Source organism: Andrographis paniculata, unplaced genomic scaffold, assembly GCF_009805555.1.
Source record: "Andrographis paniculata isolate CXL003 unplaced genomic scaffold, ASM980555v1 Contig83END, whole genome shotgun sequence".
Classification (NCBI taxonomy): Eukaryota; Viridiplantae; Streptophyta; class Magnoliopsida; order Lamiales; family Acanthaceae; genus Andrographis; species Andrographis paniculata.
Window position 1 is genome coordinate 2,755,804 of NW_026137621.1, and position 15,627 is coordinate 2,771,430.

At 31.3% G+C, this 15,627-nt stretch overlaps 1 protein-coding gene across 4 annotated transcripts; it reads left to right on the forward strand.

The window, feature by feature from the left end:
* The first annotated feature begins 752 nt into the window (after positions 1 to 752).
* LOC127241802 (uncharacterized) lies at positions 753 to 7,664 on the forward strand. 4 transcript variants are annotated; one of them, XM_051261021.1, is made up of 12 exons: positions 753 to 1,250; positions 1,348 to 1,465; positions 2,490 to 2,654; positions 2,961 to 3,179; positions 3,384 to 3,461; positions 4,589 to 4,902; positions 4,988 to 5,098; positions 5,186 to 5,670; positions 6,034 to 6,202; positions 6,810 to 7,049; positions 7,124 to 7,258; positions 7,331 to 7,664. In XM_051261021.1, the coding sequence occupies exons 2-12, from the start codon at positions 1,360 to 1,362 to the stop codon at positions 7,466 to 7,468; spliced, it is 2,160 nt and encodes a 719-aa protein (XP_051116978.1). In that variant the 5' UTR covers positions 753 to 1,250; positions 1,348 to 1,359; the 3' UTR covers positions 7,469 to 7,664. The 4 variants fall into 4 exon arrangements, with proteins under 4 accessions (XP_051116978.1, XP_051116979.1, XP_051116980.1 ...); XM_051261022.1 differs by having other exon boundaries at positions 2,961 to 3,170; XM_051261023.1 differs by having other exon boundaries at positions 2,961 to 3,158.
* Positions 7,665 to 15,627: the final 7,963 nt, after the last annotated feature.

Here is a 15,627-nt window from a genome sequence, read left to right on the forward strand (position 1 = left end):
CAATTATTTATTATTGTTTTTTATATTATATTAAAAATCAATTTTACATTCAAAACATTATATTAATACTTATCTATATCACACCCTACAATGATTTCAATCCAAATTTTTAACTACTGGCACGTTATTTAAGATAATGATGATTAATTAATTTAAAATAATAAATTGTGACATTATTTTTTTATATAAGTAATAATATTGAAATTTTTCAAATAGTTTTAATATATATAATTTAAAAAATTAAAATATATTAAATATTATATCGCAATAAAAAATATATGCAATATGAATATCAATTCTAGGGAATAATTTTTGATATAAAATATATTTATTTGTTTATAATTAATATAAAATAATAAGATAATTTTATAAAATATGTGAAATTTTAAATTTAATAAAAAATATTTATTTTTTTAGAGATAGAAATGAAGAGATTTTGAGTGAATAATTTGTATTTATTAAATATGTTTTAATTTAAAATATCAATGGTTATAATGAGATTGACAAAACTTAAAAAATATGTTAATTAAAAAGTGAAGAATTAGTTGGTTTTATGTTAAAACAAATAAACCCATTGAAGAGAGCCTATGCAATTTTATTATGCTAAGCAAGTCCAAGTCCACATTTTGATCCCAAATATCCATGAACCCAAACCCATGATTGGATACCAAGATCCATACCCGCACTTCCAACCCGTTTTCCCGTAACCCTATACCCGATTTCATTTCGTTTCAGAGTAAATGAATAGACGAACCGCGAGGACGAAGAAGACAGAGAGACCGACACAGCGAGCGGCGGACAAGAAACGGAGAGGTCGCCCGCGAGGCCGTAGGTGAGAGAGGGAGTGAGCGCGAAAGACATGCTGATCCGAGGCAACGCGAGCCGTGGATAAATCCATCTTAATGGTTCCCATCCCCAACAATTCGGATTCTTTTCTTGGCACTGAATAAAATGAGAATGCCGTGAAGAAGAAACGAGAGAATCCTTCTAATACCTCGATTCGATTTTTCTCCGTCCCCTTTGATATTATTATCACCTTTTATTTCCTACTGCCAAGAAAGTGAGCAGCAGCAGAATCGAGCAGCTGCATCGCAGGCATGCTTGTGCGTGTTTTGGGATAATGAGTTGCCCGAGTTGACTACAAAAGCGAAATACCTGCGGATGCCTTGGAGAATCGAGTAGCTCCCAATTGTTGAATCGAAAGATTGGGAGCATTGCCGGGGGTTATTCGCATTTCAGTTCGAAAAGAGGTACCTTGTTGTGTTGTTTACCTTCTTCCGGATCGTTTTCAGATTTCTTTGTGCTGTACTCTGTAATGTTTGGTTGCGTTTCTTCTTGGCGTGACAGGAAGTTGGGAACATGCCTCGGAAGGGATTTTCTGGATTGGACTATGATGATGAATATGATGATTATGACTATGATTATGCTGATGATTTTGATGGTGATTATGAAGTGGAAGTGAATGGTGATTTTAACCTGCCTATGCTTATCCATTGTGCTGCCATTTTAGCTGAAAATAACTCTCTTTTTACACCGCTCTGTTTTGTCATGTATCTGTTAATTTTTGGGCAAGTTTTTGCAAAAAGCAATATGAATTTACCCGTTTGAATTTCTACTGTGTTTGTGACTTAAATTCTTTAGTTACCAGGCTTCTGAATTTTGTGTGAAATATAAGAAGATTATGATGGAGAAACAGGATATAACTTCTGTAGTAATTTGTGACTTAAATTCTTTAGTTACCAGCTTCCAAAAGTTCTGTCTCTCACATGAACTTTTCCCTCAGTCTTAGAATTAATCTATGTATTCTGTTAATATTGATATCTACATGGAAATTTCACATTATATAAAAAATTCTTGTTGGACCTAGAATCATTTGGGGTGCTGCAAAATGTTTATTGCCAGAAAATTCACCAGAACAGATGTGGTAGATTGAAGAGTAGAAGTAAAAAGCATATGTATTTTCCTTGTGAATATAAACATATTACCTTAGTATTAACTATGAGGAAACTGTGGACTATCTGTCTGCACGAGGCTGGAATGATGGCACTTGTGAAATTGAAATTTAAAATGTATTAGCATATTATTTGTCCTAGGAGAAACTACATGGCAATTTTGGAGTATCCATCTGCAGTAGGCTAGAGAGGATGGTCATACCAACTATGGAATATCACTGTCTATAAAAGGAACACAGGAGTTACCATACCCTCCAAATTACAATCAGCATTAGGCGATCATCTGTCTCGATGCTGGAAATATACTCCGGAGTCCAATACTCGGGGTTTCTTTGTCTTAGTGTTCAAGAAATGTTTCAGTTTCATATATCACAAATATTTCACAGTTTATAATTAGATATTCTATTTGCTTTACATTTTGCAATATGAGATGTTCTGAATGAACACTCTAGGACTTTCTTTGTTGTTTTCATTGGCGAGTATCAAACTTAGTGGCTAGTAAATCCAACTCACTAATAGATTGGTTTCCTGTAACAGGAGCAGTGCCTCAGCCAACAACCAGGCAAGAACTTAAAAGAACAGGGATCTGGCGCTGCCCAATTTGTACCTATGATAATGAAGATAGCATGTCTGCATGTGACATATGTGGAGTTTTGCGGAATCCTTTGATCAAGGTTAACAGTCAAAGCAGTTCAGCCGCAGGTACAACTGCAATCTATATATTTCCCTTTATTGTTCTATATTTCTTGCTGTTATTCATTTTAATGAGATAAGTGAAGCGTGCTGCATTCTCAGAATGTTCTCTATTTTATCATCATCACTTCGCTTGTTCCACGCCTTTTTGTGGAATCACTAAACATTGTTTGATCTTCTATCAGAGATTACCACTTTGTTTTGTTTGATCACTTAGGTGGCATTTTGTTTTTACTATTGGCCCTCACACCTGTTTTCATTTTCTTTGTCTGATTATTTTACCAAATTCTTCATAGATAGATCCTTTCCATGCAGTGGGCGGCACATGCAAAAATTCTGGAGTATCTGTGATGGCCAAGTCTCTTTTTGCATCGTTGCCGCAACATATGGCCAAAAAATGTGTACTCTTTGAAGCCCAGAATGATAAATCTTCCAAAGATGAACTTAACTTCCCCAAACATGGAAACTTCCATGGCACTTTTCAAGAATTCAATAGTGCTTTTAGCTCTCAAAGTAATCATAAGGGTACCATAGGTTCGAACAGATTGCAAATCTGGTTATTGATCAGTAGAAAACCATATGTGCGCTAGATCAAATGGAATATTATATCCTTGATGCCTTAATTGTATTAGATCCAATGAAGTACTCTGCACTATACAATTATGTTCTTTTTGTAGTTAAGTCTATGATGGGTTATCTTGTTGATCTTGTGTTTAACACTAACCATGTTATTGACAGTCCCTTTCAAGTTCGATGACCCCTCTCCAGATGATTTGGTATCAAGTGGATTGCAATCCGGGAAGTTGAAATCCAAAGGTATGCCGGTAACAGTCTGGACTCTAGAGTGCATGGATTCTCCTTATCTTTGAGCAAGCATAATTTCAGTAGTCACTAATTAGACCTAAGAAAAACAAGAGCTGTTATATTATTGTGTCAAGGAAGATCATAAAGTTATCTGGAGCATTTTCTTTCTGTGTTGTTACATGGCGACCCCAAACATCTTTGTCACTGCATTTATCAAATCTGCGGGGAATAGGGAGTGCTTGTATGTTTCCATGGAAACCAATAAAAAGATGCTGTATTTCCCGGGAATAATTACAACAATAAAGTATTACAGAAAATAAACAATTTAAATATAAAGATTAATGACTAACGGATATTATACTAAATCACAAAAGTAATCACCACTATTTTAAAACATCCTAATTCCTACCCTAAAAATAGTTAAATAGTCTTGAAAGAAATTATGACAATAAGTTTTGTTTTTTTCTGTTGGCTGAGCTTGCAAGATAGAGGTGGGCTGATTTTTAACTAGTTTAGTTGCTGCTGTTTAGTTACCTTCAATTCCATACCATTTTTTTTGAATCAAGAAACAATGTTATTGTTTGTAAATATTTGTTGAACAACTTGTCCCTTGATGCTCAAATCAAAATCAATATGAGGAAACCGCAACAAAGTTTCCTATATGTAGTAGTAATTTATAAATTTGGGTGACTTCCTTTAACAAAAAAAGTAGTTGTACTTGTACACTTCTGGAAAATGTTTTTCTTTACACACTTGATAGTAATATAAAAGGTGTAACCTTTTGAATTGTATGAACTGCTCATTGCCTGTAGAGGTGCAACTCTGCCTCACTGGTGAACACCCTCAACTGAGAATTTAGATGGAATAAAATATAGAGGGCCTGGTAATTGAAATGCATTACAGCCCACATGCTTACTCGATGTAAATCTATAAATGAATTAATTTTTGCTCTTTATGTCACACTTAGACCATAGTTTTAATAAAGTGCTTACGATTATTCATTTGAAGTTCTTCAATTTGTAAGCATAACATTTACGGATACGTCAGTTGATTCATGCTTCTTGATTGTGTTTGATCATTTAGTGAAATAAATATATTTTACTTTTAGTTTTAGCGTATTCTGAAATTTCTTACAATAGGTAATATTACAAGTGGAAGAGAGTCAATTATTCACATTCAATCAGAGCCAGCAGGTAAAGGGCCAGGGTCCTCTTTGCCATCAGCACCACATGAAAGATATAATGGAGCAGATGCAAATAGTTCCGCTTCAGGCAGTGGGAGCAAATCTCAAAATTCTTACGGAAACGTAAAAACTGACTCTATAGGATCCAAACCAAGAAAATCAGAAAATTTCAGCAAGGAAAAAACAGCTTCAATATCTGATTATATTCCTGAGAATTGGATGATTCCTAGTGAAACAGAGGGTAGTTTGAGTCAACTTAATCTGGCAATTGTAAGTTATTCTCAATGTTGTGAGTGTATGCCCACAAAAGTGCTGTATTTAGATGCTCATAATATAGATGTTCCCATATGCTTAGGTTGGCCATGTTGATTCTGGGAAATCAACACTTTCTGGAAGGCTGCTGCATCTTTTGGGACAAATTTCTCAGAAAGAGATGCACAAATACGAAAAAGAAGCCAAGCAGAAGGTAATAGTGCTATCATGTATCTTTGTTATTATTTCCTATCTTTGTAATTGTATTGCTGGAAACATATGCCCCTTTCTGTTTGATCAGGGAAAAGGATCTTTTGCTTATGCATGGGCTTTGGATGAAAGTGTCGAAGAAAGGGAAAGGGGTATAACGATGACAGTGGGTGTTGCCTTTTTCACCTCTAGAAGATATCATGTCGTGCTGCTTGACTCCCCCGGACATAGGGATTTTGTTCCAAACATGATTTCTGGAGCAACCCAAGCAGATGCTGCAATTTTGGTGGTTGATGCTTCCATTGGTTCATTTGAAGCAGGCATAGATGCTTCTGGAGGGCAAACAAGGGAGCATGCTCAATTGATCCGAAGCTTTGGAGTTGATCAGATTATTGTTGTTGTCAATAAAATGGATATGGTGGAATACGCCAAGGAAAGGTTTGATTTAGTCAAACAAAAGCTCGGAACATTTCTTCGCTCTTGTGGCTTTAAAGATTCTTCCATTTCATGGATTCCAGCTAGTGCAATGGAAAACCAAAACTTAACATCAAATGCTAATGATGCACGGTTGTCCTGGTTAGTTGCTTGTATCTACCATGTCCTCTCTCTCTCTCTCTCTACCAGGCTAATTTATCATTTTACTTTTAAGTTCCATCACTATACACCCTCAAAAATCAAAACACGCTCCTGTTGTTTTACTCGGCATATGGTATGCGATCTACAAGATGTTTTCTGTTGATTCTTGCTAATCTTGTGTTGACTCAGAATTAGGTTGATCTCCATTATGTAGATTGAGGAAATACTTAAGTTTGGATCCATGTTTGGATGATTGTAAATGAGAGGAACCATGGACAAATTCTTGATGATCTCGGTGGTTCTATGGCTTTTCTTTTCTATCTTGTGCTGCATTGAGTCCATGTGAGATTTCTTGGTTTTCAGGTTTAAAGGACCTAATTTGCTGGATGCAATAGATTCTCTACAGCTTCCATCAAGGGATTACACTAGGCCGTTGCTATTGCCTATATGTGATGTTGTCAAGTCACAAGCACAGGGTCAAGTGTCCATGTGTGGGAAATTGGAAAGTGGAGCTATCCGGACAGGATCTAAGGTACCATTTTATCACTCAATGTACATTGCTTACAATCTTTTTTTTTGGTGCACTGTTTCCTGGGTGTATTGAACTTGAAAGCAACAACAACAAACTTTCCGTAAGATTCTTTGTAATCATATTGGTTTGTATCTATATTACTTGAGATTTTTGAATTTGTTTGTTGCAAACAAACTTATATACATTTATATAATAAATATTATGTGATAACTAATGATATATAGAGATTATTAGATTTGTAGTTAGGGTTTGAGTGAATGTAATTAATTGTATACGGTTGAATTTCAAGTTTAAATAGTAGTGTGGTAATTAAAATTCATTTTGAATCTTGTGTTATTTCTTTAGAAGGCTCTGTCTAGATTAATCATGTTAGGTGGGATATACATGTATATATCAATGTGTGTGTGTTTTAACATGGTGAATCCTTTAGAACCCCTATGGCTCGATTGGATTTTTAACTTGGTGCAAATTTTGTTGGAATATCTATCATTTTTCAAGTTCTACCAGTTCCACGAAGTGAGCAAGAGTCCCTATCATCACTTCTTGACTTATTTATCCTTGCGAGAAAAATGCGACATATCGTAGGTAACATATATTTTTGGTCCAGGTATTAGTTATGCCCTCAAGAGTAGCATCAACAGTCCGTACATTGGAACGAGACTCTAAGCAGTGTAACGTTGCACGAGCTGGAGACAATGTCACAGTGACTTTGCAAGGGATCGAGGGCAATCAAGTGTCAGCTGGGGGCGTGATTTGCCACCCTGATTATCCAGTTAAAGTTGCTGACCGGTTGGAACTGAAGATCCTTGTCCTGGATACTCCAACCCCAATTGTGATCGGTTCTCAGGTTGTGTTTATATAATAATTTGCCCCTATTCTGCTCTGCTGTCATTGACGGAACATCACCATCCCTATCTGCAGTTAGAATTTCACCTGCACCATGTGAAAGAGGCTGTGAAAGTCACAAAGATACTGTCTTTGCTCGATCCAAAGACTGGGAAGACAACAAAGAAGTCCCCAAGAGTTTTATTGGCCAAGCAGAACGCGGAAGTTGAGGTTAGTCACTGCAATTAATCACTTCTTAATCGGAATTCTGCGCCATATTTCATCATCAAACACTCGCGGCAGGTGGTTTTGCAAGGCGGGTGTGTGTGCGTGGAAGAGTACAGCAACTGTCGAGCCCTGGGACGTGTGTTTCTGAGATCATTGGGTAGGACTATTGCTCTCGGCGTCGTTACTCGAATCATTAAGACCCAAGATGAGTAGGTAACTCAGTAGAGATCCATACAAGTAAGTTCCATCGATCATCTTTATTCGCTAGCTAAGATTTTTCTCAACTCCTTTTGTGAAATATTTTCTTGGGAGTGAATGAAGGATGTTTCTTGTTTCGTTTTCGCTTTGGATTTGAGGATAAAGATCTTCGAATGAATGTTGAAATGTAAATTAGTTGTGTTTTGAATCACATTTAGTTTCATATAGTTTGTAGTTAATTTTGCAACTCAATTTCAAATGATCAAATTGTCCTTCCATAATGTGATCCTTTTTGCAGTGAGCATATCTGTTGAATTAATGAATGTTTGTAGACCTACAATGTATAGTTTTAATTAATACATGTCCGGTGTTAATTGAAATTATATCTTGATCTCCATGGCGTGTTCGTTTGATCTGATCGGACTCGGATTTTAATAAAAATGAGTAATAATAATAATAATTTTTTATTTTTATACTAAAAAAAATATACAAAAGTATAATGATTTTTTACTTAAAAACGAGAATATTTTTTTGAGAAGGGGAGAGAGTATTTAATAAATGTATTAGATGAACATATTTTTAATAGAAACTCAAATACTCACTTTGTTCTACTTGTCCATTTTTTTTAATTTTATTTTATTTTATTTTTATTTTTTTATGTTTCACTTATTTTGTTTTTTTTTTCAGAGAAATTATAATTATAATTATAATTATATTTTAACTTTTTAAGTTTATATTTTTTAATTTTAATTTATAATTATTTTTATTAATATATTTTTAATCATTTACTAATTATACTCTCTTGTGGTTGTGGTAAAACAGCCCGCTATGACATGGAGGGAGTATTACTTAATGTATCAAGAAATTATACGTAAAAATGAGTGTGTTTGTTTGGGGTTTATCAATTTTTTTTTATCTAAAATTATCAAATCAAATACTTATTTTTTATTTTTTATATTTAATTTTACATTCAAAATATTGAATCAATGTATATTTATATCATATTATACAACTATTTCAATTCAAAATTTTTATTATTTAAATTTTAACTAAAAATTCAAACTTTCAAACAAACACACCTATTATATTGTTCAGGCAAGAGATATTCAGAAATTTTTAAAATTTTAAAAATAAAATAATTAATATTTAATGTAATATTTTATATAAAAATATATATTTGATTTAATATCTTTAAAAAATAAAATAATATCAAAATTGCTCACTAAACAGACTGAAGGACTTAGGGACTTGCCATTATCATATCAATTTTACCAAATATATACATATCCCTAAGCCATTCCATTTTCAATTAATGAATATACTATGGGCTTGTTTGATAATTAGCTGTGTAGCTGTTAGTTGATTTAATTAGCTAATAGCGGTTAGCTGTTAGTTGATTCAATTAGCTGGTTTGACTAGTTGATTCGATTAGCTGTTTGTATTAAAATGTTTGGTAAAATAACTGTTTGATATTAGCTCTTTATACGTAAAATGACAATTGAGGACATTTCTATTTTATTTTATTTTCTAATATATTCAATTATGTTTTTTGAGTTTAGAATGTTTTAAATTTCTTGTTATTAGTTATTGAAAATTGTAAAAGTGTTATAAGAGTATTTATTTTTATTATAGTTAGATTTAAAAAATAATAAAAATATATAAATAATTTTTTCTATTGAAAATGATGTAAAATATAAAATAATAAATTTTTTGTGTATATATATTATGTTAGTTATCGATTAGTATAAAATAATAATTTTTTTGTGTATATATATTATGTTAGTTATCGATTAGTTCATTATATTTATAATTTTCAATAAATTTAATTTATTTAATTTATTTTTAGCATAAAATTTATATAATGTAATTTTAATATAAAAATAAATTATTAATATTTATATTTTCTATTTTATGTTGATTTTAATAAATTTATATATTTTACAATTAAAATAATTTATATATAAAAATTAATTATTTTAAATTTATAAAAGTAAAATTATAATATAATAAAATATGCTAATATAATTAATAAATAATCAAAAAATATTTATTTGTGTAAAATGCATAATAAATTTTTAAGGGTATATAAGGAATAAAAAATTTTTTACAGAAAAAAACTATTTCAAAACGCTGCTAAGTTAAATTAGCTTTTTGGGTCAAAAAAGTTATTCCAAAAAACTAATTTACCAAACACTTAAATTAATTTTTTGACCGGTCAAACAGCTAAAAGCTGTTTAAAAACTATTTACCAAACACCCTCTGCATCTTTATTCATATTTCAATTAAACGCATACATTACATTCTCATTGTGGTGAAAGTAAATTATATATTTATATTTTATTTCATAAAACTAGAACCATTGGTTTATATTTACTTTTTAATTTTTTTTTTCTTGCAATTCATAATTTCAACTTTTTTTTTTCAAAGAAAATCGTAATTTGATCTTAATTTTAATTATATATTTAATTCAAAGAAATATTGATATATTAAATTAAAATATAATAAAATATTATAAAATTAATAACTATAAGATTTTTAATTTAATATAGTTTGTGCGTATTTATTTATGATTATTTCGACTACCTTCAACAATATCTAAGTTATATTGTAATAATAATATATTTATGCTATACGTTTATATTATACTGCGAACTTTTGATATTATTTTAAATTAATATATATATTGGTTTATTATGAATAATTTCAAATATAATTGATTTGTAGAATTTAATAAATATATTTTCAATATAATTTAATTTTTTTAAATATAATTTATATAATTTTAAAAGAAATTAAAAATATTAATAGTAGTAAGTTACATTTGTTAGCATATTCTTTTTAGGGTGTGTTTGTTTGAAGGATTGAATTTTAAATATACTATTCATTTTATTTTTTTCCTTATTTTTAATTTTTTATATTATACTAAAAATCAATTTTACGTTCAAAACATCATATCAACATCCATTTATATCACATCATACAACTATTCAAATTTAAAATTTTTACTATTTAAGTTCCAATTCAAAATTCAAACCCTCAAACAAACACACTCCTAGTAATTTTAACAAAAAAAAAAAAAAAAAAGAAGTTTTAAATTTTATCATATTCAAACAATTAAAAAAAAAAAAAACTATTTTTCTGAAAGTATTCAAATACAAAATCAAACTTCTTAGTCGGATTGCTCTAAAAAAGAAACTACAAAGTTTCTTTTCTTTATTAGTTTCTATATTTTGGGCATAAACCATCCAAGAACCATTGAATTAGTCCCGTCATAAGACGTGGCATCTAGAAGTAATGCATTGTCCCGTAAGTTGAGTCTGCCTCTTTGGTGAATTATGTAGCTATCGTTAAGGACGCGGTCCGCGTCCAACCAAATATTCAAATAACCGTTCGCAGTGAAATATATTAAGCCATTTGAAAATTCACCGTTGTCAATATCCTTCACCGCCGTCAATACCGCATCGCAACCTCTGCCAACGAACACCGCCTGCTGCCCAATGCTCGTAAGCTTCTCCGACGAGGTGCCGCCGCCGCCTACATTAACCCGGTGCACTTCAAAGCCTCCAATTTCCGACCACAAGTACGACGGAAATTGACGACTGATACTTGTGTGCATATCCATCGTAGCGCTCACCACCAGTATCTCGCCGGACACCGGCAGCGCCACCAAAAAATCATCTCTAAAAACTCCTCTGTGCAGAGATAAGCCAGGCGGAGGAGGGTGTTGAAATCGCCAAGCACGTGCTCCTCCGTGCACCATGGTCACGATCTCCATCTCCACCTCGCCGCCGTTTATTAGGCTAACAGTGCGGCAGCCATTTCCGATAACTCTGTTGCCGGCAGCGTCGAAGTCGGTTAAATCCAACTTATTACAGTAGACAATCAGCTTGCCTCCATGAAACAGCATGTCCGCCATGTATGCGTCATTGATGATGTTCATATCCACGACCGTCCACTGCGGATCGTCCGGCGTGCAGATGATCAGCCGCCGGTAGCCAGGTGCGACCAGACAACCGACAATCATGGCCGCCGCGAGCTCGCCGGAATTGGTGGAGAATACGTGAACTCTCCTAACGGAAAAAGATAAGAAATTGAACCCTAACCTAAATCCGTCATTGACAAAGTTTTCGAAAAATTGCAATGACGATAGAGAAGGGAGATTCTTAACCTCCCCGGAGAACGGATTCCATAGCAGAATCTTCCCAATTTGCGCGACGCTATTGCCGCCGCCGCCGATGAACAGCCATCCCCCGGAAGATCCGCAGCAGCATTGGCCACTGTTGGGATACTTGAAAGTGTATTCCCTTTTGTTGCTTGGGCATAAAAGTTTAATTTGCTTAGGATTGACTCCTTGTTCGAAGCTTTTCGAGAGGATCTTCCATGGCAGCTCCGACGCCGGCCGTGCGCCGCCTAATTGGCGCAGAGCAGCATTCCATGCCTTCGAAACGGTTCTCAGGCGAACTCGATCGACTGTCCACAATTTCCCTAATATGATCTCGGCAATGTGGTTGGGAATTTCATTGAGAATGATTTGCGAGCAAGAAGTCGACTCCATTGTCGAAACTTTGTGATTGAAATTGAAGATAATTTGTTTAAATATGTAAGTTTCGAATACGATAGAAATACGAATTTGTTGAGATATTTTAGATTTAGATTGAGTTTACTATTCGTTTAGATTAATTTTGATTGATTTATTTTAAATTTGATAGGTTTTAATTACGATTTGATTTTATCCATATATTAGAATTATTTTGTTTAGAGTTTATCGAGTTTCACGATGCGTGTATGTAGGTCCTTATTTTGATTATAGATATAATAAAAATTTTCAGTTTTCATAATTTATTCGGTTTGTTAGTAAAATGCTCTGATCCAATATTTTACAATAAAATACTAATATATTTTTATTGATAATTATATTGACTGATAAATAAAATTACACTTTTAAAAATTAGAAGTAAAATTTTATATATAAATTAAAGGAAAATGTAATTTATATTAAATAGATAAAAAAAAAAACACGAATTAAAGTGTGTTTGTTTGAGGGATTTTGTGGGATTTTTGCTATTCCCAAAAAATTTTTCCTCCAAAAATATTAAATCAAACATTTATTTTTCATTTTTTATATTATATTAAAAATCAATTTTACATTCAAAATATCACATCAATTCTTATTTATATCACATCATCCAATTATTCAAATTCAAATTTATTAGTATTCTAATCTCAATCCAAAATTCAAACCCTCGAACAAACACACCATAGTAGATATGAAATTTTTTGTGTGCTTTGAGTCAATTTTATGGAACTAATATTACTATATATATAAAGAGAATGATATATTATAATCTATCTCAAAGTAATTTGAATGTTTACGATGTGGATACGAGAGAATAAAAGAAAAAAGTAATGCAGCGGAGACACTTACTGTAACAGATGATTTCGGATTAAAAAATTCCTAAAAAATTCGACAATATTAGATTTTTTACATCATCGAAAAAAAAAAGTTTTATATCTACTAAGTTGCAGCTTATTAAGGATTATAATCTATTTTGTTTTAACATAATTTTAAATCTTTTAGTAATTAGTTTTAAAATATAATCTTTTAGTAATTAGTTTTAAATCTTTATATACAGTAGAATGTAAGAGGATTATAAATCTATTTAGGATTATCTCACCTTAAAATCCTATTTGGGATGAACTGTGGTTTTGGTGGTGTGATTCTCTTTTTTCTCATGTCATTTACAATACATACCAAAAAGTCCTACTAACCTACTCCCTTTATTTTTTATTTTTTATTTTTTTTATGCACCCCAATTTTGTAGTTAGTTCCCCTAGCCTTTCTTTCCAAAAAAAAAAAAAAAAAAAAAAAAATTCTAAAATTTGTTAAGTTCGATTTGTTGTATAATTTATAATTTCAAATAATTTGATATTTTTTTGAAGTAAGATGGGCCTAAATTCGCTTTAAGGAATTCATGTGCAACTGTAAGCTCAAATTTTGAAATTCAAAATTTTTGGGGGTTTGGATTTTAAGTTGGGATTTGAATAGTAAAAATTTTGAATTGAAATATTTGTATAAATAAGTGTTGACGTAATGTTTTAAATGTAAAATTGATATTTAGTATTCCCTCCGTCCCAAACAAGGTGCAACATTTACTTTTGGTACCAGTTTTTAGGTGGGTAGTATTAAGTAAGATAATTTAGAAATTAGGTGATTGATGGAGAGAAAAATATATATTTTATTTTTTTATTTGGATGATATGAAAGGATAAAGCGTGGGTAGAGATTAAATATAATTAATTATTTCATATTTTATAAATGTTGCAGGGTATTTGGAACGTATCAAAAAGGAAATGTTGCAGGGTGTTTTGGACGGAGGGAGTATAATATATAAATGAAAAATAGATATTTAATTTGATGTTTTTAGATGAAAATTTTTGGATAAATAGTTAGATTTTTGAGAAAATCTAGATGGATGATGAAAATTTTGAAATCGGTAACCAAATCGAGGGTGCCCAGATCGTGCTTAAAGGGGCTGCCAAGATCGAGGCTATGCATGATGGGGTTGACATAAACACAAACAATGATGTTTAGATTGTTGTAGACGGAGAGGAGAATGAAGAGGTCAATTACAACGAATCCCATACTTCGGCTTCTTCTGTTCCCCGATCTTAGCCAACCCGCACCACTTTGCTGATCTCTATTCTTGCGACTTCCAACCAGCCTGACATTGGGCACAAAAAATGGCATCCTATTGATGCCAACATGAGACAACCCATCGTTTTGCCTTGTCCACAACGTATGGTTGTATAACTTACGCAGGATTTCAGTGTGTCCGTTGGACAACAACTACATGACTTGGATGACTTATAACCTATTGTTATTGCGGATCACATAATGCAGGTTGTTGCTATTACCTTTAGACAGCCTGTTGCTGCATTGTGTATATATTTTTTTAATTATATATTGTATTATTTTTATTTTGTATTGGTCATTTTCTTCGTTCTTATTTAATATAATTTTTAAAATTAATTTGGTTTTGAATATAGTATTAAAATATATATATTTTTCTAGTGGTAATGTTTTTCTATAATTTAATAGATTATATTTAGAATTTAAGTCTTTTTATTTGAAAGAGTATTAGAGGAATTTGTAAAAGATCAATGTCAAAACGAACACCATGACTTAATATCATATTAAAAAGGGGATCCGGAAGTCCAACTGAAACTCCATCGTGGTTGTAAGTGGAACAGTCCTTCCATATAACTAAGAGGAAGTCCCCTCACAATATTCCAACTTGAGATAGTCAACACACAAAATATTAATAATTTCTTTTCAGGTACAATTTTTTTTTCAAATTTATTTTAATTTTTAATTTAAGAGTGATTATGAATATTATTTTTCATCTCTATTATATTTGAGTTTATAGTAGGATATAGTATATTTTATGAAACTTTGATTAACTTACTTAATATTCTTTATTTTGTGTAGTTAGAGTATTTATAATTTATTTTTTTATTTAGTATATTGTTTTATTTTTTTTAACTATAGTCCACTGCCATGATAATTTTTTGTTTTTATTTTAATTATTTTTAATTCTATTTTTATTTTTTTATAATTTTTATATCCACACGACAGACAGATACGTATATGCCACGTGGCGCCTAAATTGACCGACATATCTCCGCTCCAATTATGACGCTAAAATAATAAAAATGTTAGTTACAATACTAAAAAAAACAATATTAAATTTGAGCTATTTTCATATCAAGCTTTATTATTAGAAAACTGATAAACAAATATTATTTAAAATACAAAATCAAAGCAAATATCACTTTAACTACTCTTACATAACACGAGTTATACGTTAAGTATTATAATATATCATTATCCGTTTATTACATACAGTAGGTAGGATGTACGAGAATAAAAAAAATCTATTTTTTAGTAGAATTTTAAATCTTCTAATAATATATAGTAAATTACATTTGATAGCATATTTTATTTTAAAGTAATTTTAACAATTAAAAGTTTTTAATTTTATAATATTCAAATAATTAGAAAAATATATATATATATATCTATTTTTTTAAAAAAATTTATTCAAATACAAAATCGATTTTTTACTAGAATTACCCTAAAATGAGAGATTACAACTTTTTTTTTCGTATTAGTTT

Excerpts from the sequence above, each read along its gene's own strand:
- LOC127241802 (XM_051261021.1), top strand. The coding sequence starts at position 1,360 with ATGCCTCGGAAGGGATTTTCTGGATTGGACTATGATGATGAATATGAT. Across the intron at positions 3,462-4,588 it reads CGGGAAGTTGAAATCCAAAG|GTAATATTACAAGTGGAAGA; the intron begins GTATGCCGGTAA and ends TTCTTACAATAG. Across the intron at positions 6,203-6,809 it reads CTATCCGGACAGGATCTAAG|GTATTAGTTATGCCCTCAAG; the intron begins GTACCATTTTAT and ends TTTTTGGTCCAG.